The sequence below is a fragment of the Lonchura striata genome, chromosome 2, assembly GCF_046129695.1.
Source record: "Lonchura striata isolate bLonStr1 chromosome 2, bLonStr1.mat, whole genome shotgun sequence".
NCBI lineage: Eukaryota > Metazoa > Chordata > Aves > Passeriformes > Estrildidae > Lonchura > Lonchura striata.
In genome coordinates, this window is record NC_134604.1 from 15,473,489 (window position 1) to 15,495,248 (window position 21,760).

A 21,760-nucleotide genomic window follows, 5' to 3' on the forward strand; every position below is an offset into this window, starting at 1 on the left:
AATATAGAAGTGTAGGTGCTGGAATTCAGAGTAGAGGAAAATTCATTAACTGGGGGAAAAAAAGTTACTTTTCTCATTATTGGAGTATTATAATCATAGTTGAATTCACTATGTACAATTGCTCCTTGATGGTTTCTTGTTGAGTAATTTTGTTCAATAAGGGTCTGTCAATACAATTTGCTTTCAAATGTCAGTTTATACAATACCAAGAAAAATGGGCTCACTCAGCTGCATTTGGAAATGGTAATAAAATATTAATTTTGTGCAAAAGAAAACTGTTAATCATCTACTGTAGTACTCTACAATTATGCATGAGTTTTTTGAGGAGCTCTGTGGAATAAATGTGAATATTGTAATGTATGTTAGACAAAGAGCCATAAATAACTAGGCAGTAAAACACTGAAGAGGGGATATCCTCTGCAGAATGTGCTTTTTGTGGAATCCAGGACAGCAGTGAGCAAGCCATCCTATATAATTTCCAATTTCTGGAAAGTGAGTGCATTCTCAATTTCTTGCATGTAATATATTTTTTGAGGTTCACAAAGGTGGGTTGTTTCATCAAGCCAAATTTCTTTGCTTCTATTTTTCTTGTAATGTCAAGGAGCTGGATAGTTAACACTCACAAATTAAGTGTCAGGAAATAACTGATGGTCACACTTCATTAAAAAGTCACATCAGGATCCTTGCACAGAAGATCCAGAGAGGGGCTCTGTGAGTGGAACAGGGGGCAGTGATCCAGCTGCTGACCACAGCACCATGGGGAGATGATGTTTACAGAGAGGAGTTGATGGCAAGAATAATTTTGATGGTTCTCTCCTGCTGGTGCAGTTTGAATGCTGAGCAGTCTGAAGGAGAGGTTTGGCTAGCAGAACATTTCCATGGTAGCTCATGCCCTGGCACCCATCTCTAGATCTTGACAGAAAAACTCAGTGGAGGAATTTAGCTTGAAATGAACAGTGGGAGAGAGATTTGTTTTCCCTTTTTTCCTTCCCAGCTCAGCAAGCTGAGCAATCTGTGGCTCTTCAAAAACAGCAGAGCACCAGGAAGCTTCCTGCCTGTAACTTCTGTGGGCATTTACACAACAAACCCTTCACAGGACACTTCAATCAGGAGCTGCAGGAGGAGCGAGCTGAGAGGTTCCCCAAGTGGAGCAAAGAACAGGCTGTGTAGTTTGGAAGAGAATGTGAAGAGAGAGATGCAGCTCTGGCAAGTTTATAATTTGGGTTTTCACAAGGTGTGTGTGTGTGTGTATGTGTCATACACACACATAGCAGCTTGTGCCAGAGTCAGTGTTGATGAGGAGTGTAAATGCTAAGTGGTTTAAGAATTCTTTTTAATATATGCAAGGCTATCACTTGAGAAAAAGTACTTATTGCTCATGTGAATCCATCTGTCAGTGCAGACCTACATCAGCTAAATCATGTCAATTTGCACTGCTAACAAACAGGTGGAATAACAAGGAATGAGGGAATTTGTGGCATAAATGATAGCTAAATAAAAAGGAAGCTATTGTCTGCAAATGGGCTTGTTTTTGCAAGAATCTAAGATAAGTTTTTCAGGCCTGCTTTAAGTTTTCCTTCTGGTGAAACTGCTGTACAGCAGTGACAGACATTTGATGTAACTATCAAATACAAGCACTATTGCATTAGAAGTTATGTCTAGGCTTAAAAACACCTACATTCAAGACAATCTATTTATGCAGAAAGACTTAATGCCTCATCCCAGCAGCATAAATTAATCTTTAAATTGGCTAAATGAGGATATCTTTTACATAAGAGAATCTCTGCACAGTGTAAAAGCTGATTTACACAAAACTGAACATCAGCTGTCAATGCAGTGGTAAAAGAAATACACTCCTCTCAACTACTGAGATTAAAGTAGAAAGGAAAAAAAGAAACCAACAGCTGCATGGCCCTGCCAAGCTGCTTTCCAGACACTTATTTATAGCAGGCTTTCTAGTTTAGTTCTTTGTTTCATTAAAACATCTGTGGCAAATTTTGTAGAAAAAAATATCTAAAAGCATTTTGTCTTTAGTTAGAAATAATTTTTCTGAGTATTTAGAAGGGAATCTGCCACTCATCTTGAGTTAAAGGTTTTGGTAAATAAAAGGCATCATCTTTGTTCCAAATGACCCTAATAGCAGAATAAGGCTGGCATTTTAAGTCTCCCATGTAGTTAAATTAATTGAAATCTTACCCATAACCAATATGTGAAACAATTAGGTTATAATTCTGCAGTTATTAAATGTTAAGTACCTCTGTTAGGCTTATGAGAGCTACTGTCCAACACAAGCCCAAACATCTCCACTGAATCATGCACAGCAAGAGATCAGACAGTTTTGAGTTTCTTACATCCCAGATCAGCACTACTTCTCAAGATTTGTTTTCATGGTATTTTTAGTATTTTTAGTTGTTTTTTTTCCCCCCTTTTTTAATGTGTGGGATTTTTTTTTTTTTTCTCACAAATAAAGCAAAGCTGCTTTTAGCAATTTAGAAAAGGAAAGGGCATCCCCTGGTCATCTCTGATGAAAAAAGAGGCAATTCAGAATTCATACTGTGCTAAATGTAAATATGATAAAGTAAAAAAGGAAGAGTTAAATAGCAGCACTACAGGTAAGACTGATGAGATGCAAATGTTAGCAGCAATTTCTGACTGCACAGCTTCATGCCACCTGTCCCCCAGCATGCATTCCTTCTCAGAGGAACACATCCATTGGATTTATCTCAGTTCTTCATTGCCTCTCAACTACCTGAAAATCTTCCTTTTCTCTGGGTTTGCTGCTTTGCCCACTTTTTTTTTTGTTGTTGATTTTGACATGACCAAATAACATTTATCTCCATTAACTTGCAAGGATATCTGTTACACATCATGCAGTTGCATTTCCATCATTTCTCATTTTCAATGTTTCGTCAGATTGAATCAGAATTCTTAGTAAAAGACATTTAATAGCAAAGAATTATGAATGAGCTTCATTAAACAAACTACATTTAAGAGTTTTAAGTCCATAAGATCAAAAGCTTTACAAGTACTCAGAAAAACAACAGTCCTGAGGATCTTACAAAATTAACTTGTAGTGGGGAGGTATTTGAGAAGCCAGTTCATGACTTTGAGGCCATTTGTAATTTAACAGAACCAGTGGGATGCTCTACATAACACTGTGTTCAAGACAGAATTTTATGGGGCCTGCAGTATTTCCTCCTCAATAGTTGTTTAGTTACAGGTACCACCTCATTGTGATGCTGACTGCCACAATTCCTAAGGGCTATTAAACACTGAGATATCCCATGGAGAAAAAAATTATGGAAAGTATTTCACAAACTGTCGACAAAAGGAACCCAAACAGTCATAAGAAAAGACATCAAAGCTGCCAAGACGCTTCTATTCAAAGAAAGCAAAGAAAGAAATAATAGCACTTGAAATAAAAAGAAAAGTAAGAATAATCTTGTAATTAGAATTACTGCAGTAGGCAAAATGGGGCACAGAGAAGTACAATAGTTTCTTTTATATAGCCAATCAATAACATTATGCAATTTTCCAATTTTCTCCCTTTTCTTACCAGAAGAGTTTTTTTTTTTTGTTTCAAGAAAAACTTTTAAGTAACACTACAGATAACACAAGATGTCCAGAAAAGATACCAGCCTGACATTAGCCCATGCTCAGATCCATTTTTACACAGAAATATGTGGTTTGGAAAGGAACTTTGATTCAGTTTTAACTATAGATATATGTATTTGCTCTTAATTTATTGCTTTTGATAGAAGTGGTGTTTAATGGCTCCAGAATAGAAAGGGTAACACAAGTAGCCTGTCTTGGAAAGGATGCCTCTAATCTGTCCTCATTAATTTAAAGAGAATTATAGGAGTTCAAATAATGGTAAAAGTAATTAAAAAAGAAAAATGCAATTTTCATGAGATAAAGCTTGCAGCTACCAAAGCACACAAAGGTTTCAAATACCAAATTAATATATTATTAAGTGTTCCCTTTCCAAATTTGTTTTGCTTCCATGTTTTAGCAAGGGAATATAAATTTTTAGGGAAGAGTCACAAAGTCACACAAATTCTGAGATTTACCAGTGGCATGTTTAAAGTTCTCCTTCCTTGGTGCACATGGACATGCTTCATGAAATTGATGATTTGGAAGATACCAGGCCTTCTCTTCCAATATTTAGGTTGGCCACTTAACTGCAGAACAGTTTTCCTCACAATTTCTCCTATACATTAGTTCAGGAAAACAGCTTGTTCCCAAGAAGTTATTGTCTTTTCCATTTGCTTTTGGTTTGGCTTTTTATTGGAAGGGACATCTGATCTACCTGTCTGACAAATACCATATTTTATTTCCCTGAGAAGTGTGGAGAGATAGGGCAGAGAGTGAAGGAAAAAAAAAAAAACCCTGATGTGTGGGAACAGGCTGGAATACCTACCAGAGGAAATGCTGGGGGGTAAAGATCCACCCCCTGCCACTGGATGCGAGGCCAGGATGCTATTTAAAAATCCCGCCCTCAGGAATCTGGAAAGAGACTTCACCCCAATGGTCGGAAAGGATCCTTTCAAAGAAATAAAAATGATCATTAATCAAATGACTTGTTCTTGACTGACAAAAGAAGCTGATTGTTTAAAGAAAGAACAACCAAATCTCTGCAGAGTTAACAGTGGTTTAATGGGAACAGATCTCATGAAAAGCAGTTAAAAGCTTTTGTTTGCTTTTTAACTAAGTCATACAATAAACAGCTTTAACCAGAAAAAAGGTTTTTTGCATAGTTTGCAAATGGAGAATTCCAGCACTTCTAGGAGCAATAGAAAAATTTGGTGTTTCAACACCAAATTGCACCTGTGGGATATTTATAATGCATTCCAAATGAATCCACCATAGAGGCATGTTCAATTTTGTGTGCAAATCAGAAAGACCAGTAGAGGTGAGGCTATACCAGCACAGCTGTTTTACACCAGTGTTTTAAAGCCACCTGACAAAAGTCACGTCAGGCAAGGGGCAAAGAAGAACCAGAATTTGCAGCTAAAATATTGAATTCTGTGTCAAGGCAGCTCCAGCAGTCAGAGCTTCTCTCACACCTCCCAACACCTGTCAATGTATTGATACAGGCAAAAACCAGGAGTATGGATGATGCCTAAAGATTTTTAGCTTTTTTATATATTTTTCATAGAATTGTAAGTTTTTGATTTTAGGTAATGTGGACATGGCCCCTTTCTGTTTTGCTGTTACCAGAAGCTCAACACATTTTATGCTTTCACTATAATAAACTGTATTTTCTTCTCATTGCCTACATGTATGGTTTTATTCCTGGAAACAATGATTATCTCATCCACCTCTTTTAAAACAAGTATTTGTGACATATTTACTGCAGTGGTGGCGAGAAAGGAAGATGCTTTAGCATTTGCTTCACTGTTTCAGCTTTCAACATTTGTACAGAGGTCTGCGGACATCGTTTCAACTTCCTCAGTGAAGTGCCAGCATCAAGGATGGATCTGAAATGACAGCCCTGCACATCTAACTTAAAAGCACAGGGTCAAGATTCTCCCACCTGGCAATAAATCTAAACAATCAGAATAATCTATGTGTTTTTGCAAGTAATAATCTATGTGCTTTTGTATCAAGTAATCATCCATCCAAAAAGTTAGGCAATGGCAAGTTTGTTTCCTTCACCTTGCGGGTACTTCATATTTGTTCTCTTAAGAAACAGAAAGCATCTTAATCTTTACAGATAATGAGAAAAATAAATGGCCTTAAACAGCTAAGATTTTTTTTCCCACTAATAAAAATACGTTTAGGAAGATTTACCCTCAAAACACATGTGCACTTGCTGAATTTAAAGTAGCTTAGGAGAGCTTTGAGTTTTTTACTTTTATTTTCAAGCAAGAGTTCTAATGTTTCCTCTCAATCCATCTGTCCTTTAAATTTGTTAGTTAGCCATGCTGCAGTCTGTGGAAAAATAATTAATTTAACTGGTGATCTAGAAGCAGTACTTTTATATCTGATGGTTACAGGTAAGTTTTCCCTCTGGACACTCAAGAGAAACTTTTGGCATTCCTATAAAAGTGTTTCCATATTCCATGGCTTTCACTTTAAAATATTTGCAGAAATGATCCTGGACAGACAGTACAGAACGCAATACACAAAAATTCAATTTTAAAATGGAAATTGTTCCATTAACTCCAAGATGTTTGGTACTAAACAGCATCTTAAAACATAAAGGCTAAATAATGAACATATAAAGATTTCCCAAATAGAACATTGCTCCTGTTTCAAAATATGAATGATACCAGTCATAAAGTACAGCCACTGAGTCACACACCATCTGTACAGACCTTCAGAAAAGCCAAACAGGTTCAGCTTCACCACTGACATTTTCCTCTATTTAAATGCTATTAAATGGCAAATAACTTGTTTCCTAACAGTCTTACAATAAATTACTTTGTCATAGAAAGTAATGAAGACAAACCCAAATTTATTTCATTTACATATTCAGATATAAAAAAAAAAAAAAAACAAAAAACAAAGGGCAGTGAATTTTAGAGCAAATAACCCTATAAATACCAAGAAAACTAGAGGGCTAAAATTATTGAGGTTTTATAAGCAGCAAATAACTAGAAGAATACATATAAATATCACTTTTCTCTCACACTCAAAAGTCAGGGCTCAGTTGCTTAAGTGTAAATGGTTTGAGTCATTTGAGATGTTCTAAAAAATCTGAGCCATTCCCAGCTGAGTGGCAGACATGACACGATCAGCAGGAGATTTCCACTCTGAAAGTGGCTGTAAGAGGCAAAGCAGCAGTTGGATATTTAAGAGAAGGCACTGAGTGTCATTGTAGGCAACCGAATCCCATCCAGTCTCCTGTCACCTCAGAAATGTCTCTGACTAAGCAGAACTCAGAGTTGCAAGACCTCATTTAGTCTCCTCCAGAAGTCCTCAAACACCTTCTGAAAAGGACAAGGTTGCTGACATTCAGCCCTGACCAATATCCATCAACAAAAAACCGCAAATGAGAGATTAAAAGTTCATTCATCTTAAAACATGCATGGCTCTAAATTAAAATACAGACCCAGGATGAACTTTTTTTTCAGCCCTAGGTTTGTTTTTTTCATCATCTGCACAATGGGAAAAGAGTTTGAGACTTGATGATGTGATTTTATGTTGGGAAGGTGATAATCACTGCAGATAAAGCAAAATAATTCTTGTTAAGCCACATCTGTCACCATCAGATGGACAGAGCTTTGATAAGAGTTTTGGGCATTTACAGTAGTTTAGAAGTTACTCAAATATTTACTTGTTTGCATAAAGACTGATGAGATATTTGAATGCATGATACAGGATCACAGAATGTGTAAGGTTGGAAGGGACCCCAGGAGTCAGCTAGTTAACCAGATTTCTTGAGAAATTATGCCATTCTGTCAGCCCACATCATACAGAGGCTCGTGCTTCCCACCACTTCTGTTGTTTTCTGCAAAAACTAACACTCATTTTTGCAGTGGGTGCACTCACACTGATGGAAAGTTCTTTCAGTACAAGATTCTACACTGGGAAGAGGAGACAATAATATTAAGCCATGATTCCTCAGTGCCCTCAAATGCTGCTGTTATTTAGCAGCTTAAAATTATGAATTTAGTGAGGAGAAAACCCCAACCTCTCCCTGCTCCACAGGTACACGCTATGAACATTGTGTCACCTTATAAGTTACAATATTAGTTGGAAAAGTGTGTTGAACTGTAGAAATACATGGAATAGCTGACAGGTCATGAAGTATCCACCACTTTCTGAGCCCTGTGATACCAGTTATAACTCGGTGTAAATTCTTCTGTTTCACAATAATTACAGCTAAGTGCCTGAGCTCAGAGGCAGTGGGGGAGTGCTGAATCAATTAGCCTGCCTTCCACCTTCTGCTGTTGTTCCTGGGAGGATATCATCCCACAAATTGTGGAATTTGATAAGGAAGTCATTGGTAGAGCATCCTAAAGTGGCATGGGTTTAAATAGGATATTATCCTCCTGAGCAGAAGAGCAGGAGAAGGTGGCTGGGCAAAGGAAATCCATATTCTTAGTTCAGCTCCAGAGCACAGACATTAATTCACACCCATTTATTGGCACTGTGTGGTCACAGCATGGCCAGCCAGAAGGAACAGCCACTGCTCCCAGCCCAAATCCCATGAGCAGTGACAAAACTGTGCCCTGTTCTTTGTCACTGCTGGTTTCCCTTATTTATTACTATTATTTATTATTATTATGTATTTATTCAATACTCTCTGCAGATGGAATTGACGATTTCATGTTCTGTGTATTTCTGAGCACCGAACAGCTACAAATTCAAAAGCAGCTCTTTGGCTGCTTAATTTAACAAACTGGATTGAGATGTGCTATAGAAGTCACAATTGCCTTCTTCTATTTGTTATTACAAGCTCCAGCAAAATAAGACTTTAGGCTGTTGTTCCTTTCCCACAGATTTGGCTTGGGAAAAAAAAAGGAAAAATGCATGTGTGGTGTACTTAATGTAAAAAACCTCATTTTGGGGCTCTTTGTTTCTTTATAGTCAGTCCTCTTGATGCTTTCCATGCAGGGATTGTTAAAAGCCAGCTAAGAGAAAAGTTCTCAGGAACTCTGCAGATGAAGGCTTTGGGGAAGTGAGGGCTGTAAGGAGCTTTTGCATTCACTCTGGCAGGAAGCAAACTCTCCAAACTGCATTTTCAGGCAGGGTGAGCTGAACATTTAGTAACAAAATACTGGAGGACAGAATGCAGAAAGTTTTCCTGCTTCTGCATAGGGGAATTACTCAATTTTATCACTTAAGTCTGAGAGAAGACTGGCTTCTGTTACAAGCACTTCCTATTCTAAAATAAAACCTCATTTTTATTGTTACTGGTGTTTCCTTGGGGAAGTTAGAAACAGGGCTAGAGCATTTTTTTTCCAAAATTATTTGAAATATATCCATTATGGAAAGTACTGAAACATGGTCGACATTTCCCTTACATGATTTTATTGATTTATCCTTTCTAGACCACCAGGAATGGCAGATTACATCACAATCTTTTATGAGGGAACATATGGAAGGTTTTTATAAGGAATGGATTTATAAAACTTTGAAATTATGATGCCAGATTACCATTTTTAGAGCACTCAAAAGGCTTGACTTGCAATGATTTTTTTCTTGAAAAAATCAGAAGCAGGGAAAATATTTATCCCTGATGAATTTGTTTGATCATGTTTTCAGTACATTAAGAAAACATAAACTTTTTACTTTTTTCAATGCAATAATCTAGACTTAGAATATGCTCTTAATTTATTTTAGAGCTTTTTATTTTTTATGAAAGCAAAGGCTGATAGAGTGATATGCCTAAATGCTTACCTGAAAAATTCACATCTCTTAGAAAAATCTAATTTTCAAGATCACTAAATAGTATTTTGCAATATACATCACAAAATATTAGAGCATTACAAGAACTGACAAAAATTACTGTGCTTAACCCCTGCTGAAATCACAGAACATAGAATGGCTGAAGTTGGAAAGGAGCTTTGGAGGCCACCAAGTCCAAGTGAATCATGTGAGGATTTCCACTGCCTTGCAAATAACACAGTGAAACTCCTGAAGGCTGAATTCTACTCTAGGGTACCTAAACCAGCAAAACCAAACCTGCATTATGCTGTGCAGAGGGAAATTTATATTCACATGTTCAGCAACAGATTTTCAAAGGGTGGTCCCATTTTGTTTCCCCAGATTCCACCAGAGTAGTTGACATCATACCCACAAATAATTTTGTTACACCTCAATGAACTTTCAAGAACTCAGAGTCCTTTCACTGCATTTTCCTGGAATTTGGATTATTTATTTCCATAATTAATGGGTTTACTCTTCAGTTAGGTTTTAACTCTGAATTTCCTGTAGTTTACTGGTTTGAAAATAATGAAGCATTCCAATGCGCTGGCTTCATTTCTGAGGAATAGACCCTTCTAGCCCAGCTCTTGGGGAACATATTTTCCAAGTCCTGCTTTTCTGTATCAAGTTCCCTAATTTCTGCTCCAGATTTAAATGTACAGGGTCTTTCTGGAAACATGAAGAAGACAAACACTGGGCAGGGCAAAGCTGCTGTTCAGATCTCCATCCCTGATGAGTTTAACCTTGAGATCCTTGTGGAAGACAATGCTTCCCTACAAACCTGCACTCTCATTTCTTGACTGGCAGATGGGAATAAGTCCAGAGGTAGGAATATTTACACAGAGTGAGACTGTTTTAGAAAACCCCAATTGTAACAACTTCTGGCTTTACTTATGACTTCTCTGGGACAAAAAGCAAATGCTGAAAGAAGCTTTCAGCTCCTAAGGAGGAACTGATGTAAGTAACAGAATATTTGGGGAGAATATTAACATCTAATTTAATTTCCCTTGCTGCTTCTAGACAAACAGGTGATTTGGTGGTAAAATGAGGGAATTGCTTGAAACGAGTTCTACAAACACTACAGGCATTTGTTTTGTGATGTGTTAAATGTCAATGCACAGTGAAGTTCTGGTTGCTGGGAAGATTGGTGTGACAATATTAATATGATTAAGGCTTTTAATAGCCATAAAAAATGCTGTGTTGAATCATCTTTGTAGTCTTAATGGAAGAGAAATGGAAATACTGAGCTTCTATGGAATAAAACTGTGTATGCTTAAGCTGTCTACTAAATAATTATATTTCAGTCCCTGCTTTAAAAATAGCTTTAGCACAATGCTAAATAAGAACCTGAAATCTTTATGTGCTTATAGGGATGTATGATACCCAGGTCGCTGCTACCAGTACTGTATGCTGTACATTTAGATTTCATTTCATGCATTCATTATTAGATGAAAACAAAATACTTTAAAATTACATTTTTCATGATAGAAGAAAATAAAGCCTGTAATATCAGCCCAAACCTTTGTGATTCATTTTGTATACATCATTATTTCAGGGAATTATGAATCTATTAATAATTAGCTGAATTATCTTTTTATCACCCACTTTTTGTTATTTTGGAAGGAAAAATCTAGGCATTCCTTTAAGACAGGAAACTCCCATGTGAAATGTTGGTGAGTGAATGGGATGGTTAAGAAGCTCCAAGGGCTTTTTAATTTTCAATTGCCCATTTTCATGGTATTTCCATAAAAACAGAGATTTGGAGATTAATTTTGTACTTTATGTTTAGAAATTGCAGAAAGGTTTAATTTAATGAGTGAAATAGCTTTTCATGGCGACACATGAAGATGAATGTGTTCATGCAGCCTGCTGTGCAGTCTGCAGTTCTGCAGCTAAAGCTCTGATTTTCTCCTCTTTTAGCCTTGTTTCCCTGCTACAGCATGAACCAGGGCTAGGAGACAAACACTCCCCACTTTTAGACAATAATCAGTATCACTGAAAAAGCTTCACTGTGTTAATCTGAAAAAAACCCCTTGGGGCTGAGTGATTTTCTGTTGAAAAAATGTAGGGTACAAATTGAGGATTCCTTTTGCTACTTCATATTCATCCATTCACAATTCACTGTGCAGTAATATCAATGACATTAAGCCCACAGGTTTGATTTCCTTCCTTGTAAAAAACACCACTTGACTTCTTCAAATAAAAGATGCCAGGATTAGAAGTGGAAAATCTCTGTCATTACCAGAATTGTGACTTGTAGTGAACTCTTTGATTAGAAGTGGATTAAATGCTGGTTTAGATTTACAAATCTGTAAGTAAGACAGAAAATCCTCTTTGCCACTGCCCAGTGAAGGCATCCCAGCCCATACCTGGTAAACCAAGACAGGTTTTGTTTGCTCTCTGATGGCCTGAGGCACATGGACAGGAACTCTGCTTTCTTTTTTGGAAAGTGCTGCTGACCAAAAAGAATTGTTAATTACCTCCTTGCTGGTACCCATGTATTCAGAGGATTTTCTCTGCAGCCCAAAGACCACTTGGTGCTCAGTGAATGCTGTGTGATAAAACCTCTCTCAGCTCATCCTCCTTGTGCTGGTTTTGGCAACAGTGACTCTGCCAGGATGGATGTTGGGCAGCATTTGTTTACTTAGCCCACAAAGTCACATTTTTCAATGCTTATAAAGGCACTCATTGAAAACTGGAAGTGAATTGCCAGTCTTACCTGAAACACTTGTGTGCTGAAGAATGTGCTCAACTACAACAGAGAGGAAAAAAGGAGAAAAAAGAAAGAGGGGAGACTCTTTTCCAAAGTGGGTGAATTAATTATTGTCAGTCTAGGGAGACATTAACAAGTTTCTGTTGTTTCAGGAAGAAAGGTAATCAATTATGTGAATTCTAGCAACAGTGCAGTGATTGGTTTCAGTTTTTTACTATTATAAAAATTCTGTACTGTGCTTCTCTAGATAAAATATTGAAATGAAGTCATTATCAGCTAAACTTATTTGCTTTCAAATTTTATTCAGAAGAAATTACCTTGTTAAAGTTTAGTTGAAAAATGACAATATTTACAGATGGATGTTGTTATGAATCTATTTGAGAATGTCTGGTAGAATAGGTTTGCTTCTGAAAATGTGTTTACAGGATTGTCATTAATGTTTTGTGCTTATATTTAGAACATACTTAAACGGAATACTCTGTAACTTCACACCATCTATTACGATGCTTTAAAATCATATTCTTTTCTTTCCCACATTGCTTCTTTCAACTGTATCTCCCTTAACAGCTTTATCATTCTCTCCTGATTTACAAGCACCATGTTTATCTCTGAAGAAATGTAACATTTATGAAGGATTATTTTGTTCAAACTGAATTTCCAACAAGGAGTTTGGAAAAGATCCCAAACAGTTTGAATCTAAGTTATTTATTCTTCCGGAACCTGAACTATGTCTGTATTAAAGTCAAAAAGATAATTATAGTCAGTGAAACAGTTTCTTTTCCTCACATCTAACTCTCACGTTTCCATAAAATGCAATATCAGATATTTATATGAGAAAATTACCAGTCCATTTTTCAATTCTTCTTGATAATAATCTGCTGTTAAAGACATCTTAAGCTTGTTGCTTTGCATTAGAAATTTGAGTGTGTGCCTTAAAGCTATAGGAAATATCACAATGCAAACTTTTGCAGCAGAGGTTTGAATGGAGAGACTAGACCTGGAGGCTCTATGGGTAATAATAAGCAAAAATATTTATAAATAATACTAATACCCAATAATGGTTACTATTGAAAAAACACACATTTGAAGATGAGCAACACAGTTCACATTTTAAAACAGTTATTTCCTGCTTGCCAGTGGAAGGTGTAGCAGGATGCTCTGCCTGGAAAGGGGTAAAATAACTTGAACTATGCCCTCTGTATGCAGAGCTATCCCCAGTCTTTCCCCATGCTCAATCACATGTACATTTACCAGTGTGTTTTTGCCTCTATACAGAAGAACAAATGAATCTAAATTTATCGAAATAAATCAACCAAATACAACTTGTGAATTGGGATTATTGATTGCTTTTTATACACTCTTTAACCCCCTCACTCCTCTGGCTGTCAGCTGCAATTGCCATTGTCATTTATAATTGCTCTCATTGTTGCTTTTATGGTTTTGCTGCACAGGCAACAGATCAACCATGTTGTGCAGCAAATCTGTCAGCACAGTGCAATCTTGTCTCCCCCTGATATTCATTGATCTTCTGGTTGCTGTTGTTAAAAAAGCCCCAACCCTTCATATATCTCCTGTGCACTCTAAATATCTGGCCCTTTAACTTATTGTACCATATTCTTCTTTACTTTCATGGTGGAGGAAGAAATTGCATATTGTATTCAGATATTTCAGATGGAAAAGCAATAATTTGTGGTTAATAATGATGCTAATTATGAAAAATGATGACTATGCATTCCCTTCAAAAGAAAAGGAAATAGTCTGGCCATATCTTATCTACAGGGCTTTATCTTTTTACAGCTGTTAGTAGGAATAATTTTTGTCACATATTATTCTATTAGATCCACATCTGATGTCAAAGCAGCTGAGTATCTTTGAAAGTCAGGTCCTGTGTGTCTGAACACAGACATCTGAAGGCAAAGGACCCTGCAGAATCTGAAATGCTGTTTCTCAGCTGTACCCTATGAAAGCAGAATTATGGAATTTAGTTATGTTAGATAGTGTACCCTGGTCAGATTAAGCTGCTGTTAACAGGGTGTTACTGCTTGACTGTTTGACAATGTGCTTTTTCTTCGCTGCTTATCGTCCTGTGGAAGATGCAGCAGCAGAATTGACAGTCAAGATGCATGGCTTGCTAACTGCAAAAAAGGAAAAGCAGAACATAGAAATGTACCTAATTTGAACTGCAGGAAACCAAAATGGCTCCTTGACTTTTGGAACAAAAACCTCAGAATATAATGCATGAAAGGCAAATGTAAATTTTTCCAGAGGGTTAAAAGCTCATTTCTTCTAAGTATATGTCATTCAGGAGAACTGAGTATTGTGGATTTTTTTGCCAGCAGCCCTCAACACATGGGTGTGTGGTGGTTTGCATGTGTAATTTGAAATGTCCACATGGATGCATGCATGTTAAAAATAGCTCAGGACTATCAACATTAATTACATTTCTTCCAGTACCAATCAGGAAGGGTAACCTATTTTGCAAGAAGGCTATAGTTACTTAGTGTTGTCTGTGTTATATGCACAGCTCCAACTTTCAGCTCTGTATTTTGGATAATACTTCAATAAACTGAGCTCACAAATTTGGCTAACAATGCAGGTGGTGGCTGTGGGTTTTGTGTTAATTTGATGGCCATGCCAACTCTGGATTCAGTAATGTGTTGCAATATTTATCTATGAATAAGGATACAAAGGAAAATAAAGGGAATGAGCCAAATTTAAATTTACAGCTCCACTTACTGAACAATTTATAACACAGCTGAGATCCTGCTGTTTTGTCTATCATTATGTGCACAACTACAATAATATTCTATCAGAAAAATATAGCTTTATGCTCAATGCAATGTAATGTCCACCGGCTAATATGACACACAAACATTCTCACCACCACAGTGGATTGTCCATAAACAACATTTAAACTTTGCAGAATCATGCTTCCTGGGAGTACAATTTCACCATCCATGACCAAGGAAAGAATATTATCAATATTGCCACAAAAGTGACTCGGTATTTTTATGTAGTAACGAAATATACAACATTATGTGTACAATAAACACATGTACTACAAAATATGTCACCTTCTGAAATGGATCATGAATGTCATTTAACAGGTGAGAGAAAAGGGCAACAGTAAATTCATTACAATAAAGGCTTAAAGGCCTAGAGCACAATGTCTTGGCTGAAAAAAAGAAGAATTCATTATGTCCTAAACTTTTGTTAAAAAAAAAAAGGAAGAAAAAAAGGCAAAAAAAGGTCAGATATTATATATGGTAAATTCCAGAGAAAGAGGATCATGTTGCTGCTTTACCTCCCTCATGGACAAGGTGAGGTGTACTGATTTTAGGGCTTTTGTTGCACTGAATGGGCTATATACAGTAATTTGAAAAATAAATCAATGATTAAAGCTTTAAATTTGATCCGCAAATGAGTGCCTGAAGATTTCAGAACTGCAATACTCTTCACAATTTGAAAGCCATGAAATAAAAACACACAATAAGGGAGTCATAAGTGCCATTCCAAAGCCAGGCTCGATGTCTGAGGATGTGAGTTTACACAGAACCAGAGGTCTGGGTGCTGTCTTCATTTATCCTTCTTTTGTGAAGGGACTATTTTGAAATTCCTTCTGGAGAATACAAATGTACATAAAGCTGTCAAATAAAATGAATGCCTTAAAAAGATTCCTCTTGTGCATGTGATTAGTACAAATCCTTCAGCAGTCAAAATTTGGAATGGAAACAATTCCTTATAACTACTTTCCAAGAACTGGAAGTCATTTAGAGTATTTGAGTTATTTACATTCAGATTATGAATGTAATAATGCCCTTGCATGCATTGTTATTTTTTATTAAAGCAGCATTACATAGTACTGATTAGGTTTTGCTTTAAACTATTGTGTAAGGCACTATCAAGCAAAACTAACTAAAGATTCCAGTCTGGATTTCTTCCAGTACAGTTACAATAGTCAGGGACCCTTTTTCATGCCTTCTGTAGATGTAGTTATGCAGGCTGATTTTTTTTTTTTTTTCTATAGGCATAACTTTAATTTAATTTATAGACTTTCCATGGAAAATCTTCAACATGATGTAGAAATGAAGTCACATCTTATTCCTCTAGAGCCCAGCCTTCAGTGTTGGTTACATGTGTTTGCACTGGAGAAGGAAATTATTGTTATACCTGTTTATGAAATAGCAGCAGCTTGGCCACAGAAATAAAACTCACCTGAGCATGCCCTGGCATACCCATAAGAGCTCCCAACATTATCACTGTGCTAACATGGCTTGAAAGGAAACATGGATATTTTTATGAAGTGCCCAAGCATCTATGATAAATTTGTGAGGCATTCAAGCAGTCATTTATGGCAAACCATGCAAGGAATGGTGTTGCTGTAACAAAACCAAACAAGAATAAAGTTTCCCCTGTGACTTCTGGTTAGCAATACAAGTGGAACCAGATTCTGTGCCATGGTGTGTTTGCCTTGGCCCAGCAAATTGCCCTTGAAATGAACTCCCTGCTAACAGAAAAAGCTTGTGCTACAGCAACTGTTCTGCTTACTGCTCCCTGTGATTAGGGATTGCAGCTAGGACAAATAAGAAATGAAGCCATAAGAAAAGGGAATTAAAACTCTGTTTCGGAGCTACATTTGTGCAGGCCTAGTTTAGCATTTCTTTCCTCCCCTATAGTACATATTCCACAGCAATTTTGAAAACAGTATAATTTAAAAGTTAACATTTGCTTAGCTGGTAGCACCAGATAAAAGCTCTCGTTTGCAGCAAGCAGGCGAATTTGTTATTGCCCCAGTCAATAGCTATTGACCTGGTACAGCACTTCTGCTTATTACAACCAAATCCTTTTTCTTTTTTGTTCAATAGTCAATGACACTGTAATGGAAGGTACTGCTTACAAACTGATGCAATATCTATCAACAAGAGCTAGAAGTTAATGACTAATGGTTACACACAGGAAAGCATGTGCTAAGAACAGCAGTACACATCTATTAATCAAATTTACTTCATCTGATGTGCCTTTATAGCTTAGTGGAACTGCAGTGCACATCAGATAAATAGTTTCTGTTGTTATTAATCAAGGTCTTAGAACAAAACACCTTTTATTCATGCTATCAATACATAAATAATTTGGCTAGGACAAAGTTTTGTCTGGCTTTTAGAGCACACCTTTCAGTAATATGAAATTTGGATTCTGCAATCCTAGACTTAGTACTTTGGCAAGGCAACTGCTCTCCTCCAAGCTGAAATCATATTATTCTCTAAATACCCCAGATGGGGTGGTATAAATGCAAGACAAGACCCTAAAGACAAAATGGGAAGCAGAGTGCATGTGTCCGTGGTTCAGCCTGCTCCAGGCTCCTGCCCTGTGGCAGAGCAGTGCTGCACAACCCTGTCCTTTACAATTTATGTGACTTGCACTTTCTGTGCCTGGGGGTGAACTCTGCTCATAATTCACATAGCCTATTTTCATTCTATAATTATGGCTGCATAATTTTTTTTTAAATCCTGCCTGATACCAAAATATTTTCTTTCAAAGTTCCACTACTTATTTTATATCTGAGAGATGCATACTTTTAGACAACAGTGTGACTATAACAGTAACACCCATTATTTTTATACTACCTTCAAACAAACATTACAAAACATTAATGAAGTTTGTTGCCTCTTTGGTGAAAAGCAGAACAGCTGCTGATGACTTTTCGGCTTCCAGTTCTCTATAATCTTTCCTGTAGAACACCTAATACTCTAATATTGGAACACTGATTTATCTGTTTGTTTCTCTTTTCTGAATGTCACTTTGATTTCTCTCTAGACTGATGATGAGGCATTACAGAAAACTTCTTACTTCTTTAAAAATATAAAGATTTAACAATCATGCCAAGGACATTATTATACTGTACTCCCTATGCACCATTTAATTGGATTTAAACAATGCTCCTAAACCACAACATTTTGCCTTTTTCACACCCTACAAGATCCACCATGTGGATCCCAACCAGACCTGTGATACTGATTCATAAACCACCCCTCCTGCTGGTGAAGACAGGTGGAATTTAATTGCTGATATGCTCAGTGTGAAGCAAGAGCTAAATTCACTTTAGTTCCTACAAATTTACATCTCTTGACAGGATCTCCAGTGCTGCTCAGCCAGCATTTACATGTGCTCCTGTTTGTTGTCACAGAGCTGTCACTGACAGGAGAGCAGGGAGAGACAAAGCTGTGTCTTTCCTGCAATGAAATGAGTTTTGTTCGTCTACTAACCAAGCATACCTAAACCCCAATAAATTTATCCTTGCAATACCATGTGAGGAAAGAAAAAAATCATCTAATTTGGAACCACAGAGAGACAGATTTGAATGTGGTCAGGTCATTCCACAAATCTACTGAAATTCCATTCCAACACAAGTTCAGGAGCTAAACTTTCCTCTTTGTTCTTAATTTTCCAAACAGAGCTTTGGACGCTGTAATGAGGTGAAAGCAGGAAATATTCATAACACATTTATTGTGTTTACTGTGATGGTAAGAGGACACTGCATTATGAACACAACACTTCCCTTTAAAAGAAAAATGTAAGTTCTGCAAATGAGCAAACAACATGGCTGGGTTGAGACAGTGATTAATTTTGAAAAGAATATACCATGAGCTTTTTAATTCATTACTGCAAAAAGTTGTCATTGAGGAAATTACATGCATGTGAATTAGAGTTCTTAATAGTTAAGTGACAGCTAGATGTTTCAGCCTTTTAGAAAAGTCCATAACACCACTAAACCTGCTGGATTTCAGAGGCAAGGGATCTCTGTTGGCAGCTGCAACAATTACAGGTAGTAAAACATTTAAAAGATTATTCTGAAATTTTAGTCAATCATTTGCAGTATAAACAAGCTACAAAGAGTTTATTTTTATTTCTTCAAAACAGGAAGTTCTTCTGGTACTCAAATCAGTAAATCTCAATCAAATAAATAATAAGCAATTTTGCAGAAATAAGATATTTTACAAGATGACTTGACTTCATTGTCAGCTCGGTTACATTTGTGGTTTTCTCCACTTGCCCATAAGCAAACTCTCCATTCTATTTCATAGGAACCTGTAAGGACTTCTCTTGAATGAAGGTAATTGATATTAAAAAATAAAAGTGAAACATTTCATATTGGAAATAGACAGGCTATGCATTTCTTATTATGATCCCAAATTTTACGGTATTGACTGTCAACGATTTGGAGAATTTCTGGGAACTGTAACCCATACTGAATCAAGAAATAATGCTTAATTTCAATACTAAATGAGACAGAATGGGACAGCCAGTATAAAACTATTAAGGAAAGGTATTTGTTACTTACTTTTTGTAACTACTCCTTCAAGGCGAATGATATTTGGGTGATCAAATTGTCCCATAATACTCGCCTCTCTCAGGAAATCTCTCCTCTGTCTGTCCATATAGCCACCCTTTAGAGTTTTAATGGCAACAGGGATCTCTCTTTTTCCTGGTGTCTTCAGACGTCCACTGCAAACTTCTCCAAACTCCCCTTAAACAGATAAAATATCTATTGAGTAACTCACACTGCCTGTACAGAAGAATATTCAAGGAACTCACACATCCCATAGAAGTGGATAGAGAAATAACTGATTGAATATTCAGATTTGTGAGTGTCATCACATCCCAGAAAACCAAAATATTCAGCAGCACTTCACAAGAAATCACTTTTCCTTGGTGCCACAGCAGAGATCATGGGACTTTTTACTGAGCCTGCAAAAGGCAAACCTTCAGCCCTCCCCACTGAGACTGAACATTGGTATCAACATGATTGGAATATATAACTGACTTCTATTCTACTGATGACAAAATATTGATGTAGAATATCTATTGATAGAAATATTTATCTTTAGGAGTGAAATGCACTAAGACCTACATATTAAGAAAAGCCCTGAGACTATCAAAACATTTGACTATCCTTCAGCTACAGAAAGCATTTAGAAAGTACTTTATGTTGTTATGACCTAGAAAAGCACTTGCATATGATTTATTTAAATGGACTTCCACACATACTTGAAATTAATTACATATTTCCCTGTTCACACAGCCAAAGGCCAAAAGTCCCAGCAAATCTGGAGTTGTGCAGTGAGAGGAATCTCAAAACTTGTTTCCCCTGACGTTTCCCTGTCTGTGTAGGGCCTGTGAAGGATGTGTGTCTCCCTGAATTCTCCTTAAACATTTAATAATTCAGTTTGTATGGAAATCACAACTTTCCTTTGATCTTGAAGTCACCTAGAAGTTATTTAGAGCCTCTACCAAACATACTCTTGGATGACTGCAGGTCAGTTTTCAATAGGTCACAATTCAGTAAATGAAAAACAATGTTCACAGAAATATTTCAAAGCATTTCTCAGTACATGCTGCTTTCACAGCAAATCTCAATTTTTTACCCCAGTCATTTTGGAATCAGAAATGCTAAAACCAAAAAAGCAAGTAATGAACATATATATATATAACTGGGGATTTAACACTCCATTGAGTGCTGTCTGTATTAGTATTCTCTAAACTTTAAGGACAGAAGTAAACAAAATAAAGGAGCTCTCTTTTGTAACAGTGCATCTTCAGATATGAAGCAAATCTAGAAGAGAGGTACATTAAAGGCACAACCTTCACTTCAAAAAATTATGTAAGTCCCTGATGTTACAGGATTAGAATGGATATTGTCACAAGACTTTTATTTTATTAGGTTCCGTTGCTTCCACTAAAACAAAGCAAAGTTTTACTATTTTTAGATCCAGGAAGAGTGAGATTAAAAGAGCAATTTCATAGTTTATCTTTCACTTCAATGATAGAGGCATCATCAAGTGCAGGAGTACAATTAACACACTCTGAACATAACCTCTGAATAAATGAGCAGCTTCCTGAACAGCTAAAAAAAAAATCAAGTGTTTCCAGGTCTTCCTTGTGCAGTTCCTCCCACCAATTTATTTCTATCTAATTTAAAAAAATAAATTAAAGATGTGTGCAAATATAAGATATGTGAAAATATATGTCATCAGAGTGATGCTCTGGGAATCTTATGACAAAAGGTGAAGTTGTGTGTGGATTTTCCTCTATGATTTTTGCCCCTTTCACCTTTAGAAGACTCTCCTTAACAGTTTGCTTGCCTGACTACTTGCACTGAAAAAGCAGTAGATAATTTGGACTTGTAAAGTGCTCCCATAAAAGGAAGTGATGAAACCCGAATGCTTTGCAGGAGACATGGTCTATCAATCTTCTGTTCTGTGACATGTTCAGCAGGACCAGGACCCTTCTCTAAACCCATGACTTTATTGCAGCTTGCAGGCTTTTCAAGCTTAAATGCCTAAAATGAGAAATTCTTCCAATTTCTTTCTCTTGATGAAGCAGTGAAAAGCAAAAATACTAGAGCCTTAATATCAGATTTTAAAAGAAATTCTGTGGCAAATAAATCTGCAGAATTGCAAAATCTCATTTTAAGACTAATTTGTAAAGCATAGGTTATAGAATAAACAATTTTGCTACTACAAGATTATACAAGAATATTACTGCTTCAGAATTTCATAAATAATGACATTCATCCCTCAGGGACTGTAAAAGGCTGTTACCAAGTGCTTTAAAATGAATTAAACTGAAGGAGGCAGCTGAACAACCTGCAATTCCAAGATTTATTATCTG

The 21,760-nt window shown here is 36.6% G+C and overlaps 1 protein-coding gene across 4 annotated transcripts in view; it reads right to left on the bottom strand.

Annotated features, from left to right (window-relative positions):
- EPHA6 (EPH receptor A6) overlaps nt 1-21,760 on the bottom strand; it is a 382,744-nt gene that overhangs the window by 69,739 nt on the left and 291,245 nt on the right. For 2 of the 4 annotated variants that reach the window (XM_021550124.2, XM_021550125.2), the window contains 2 exons: nt 19,431-19,616; nt 4,421-4,543 (listed from right to left, as the gene is read on the bottom strand). In XM_021550124.2, coding sequence (XP_021405799.1) covers nt 4,421-4,543; nt 19,431-19,616 — 309 coding nt within the window. The remainder of the gene's footprint in view (nt 1-4,420; nt 4,544-19,430; nt 19,617-21,760) is intronic. The other 2 variants (XM_021550127.2, XM_021550126.2) reach the window with 1 other exon arrangement.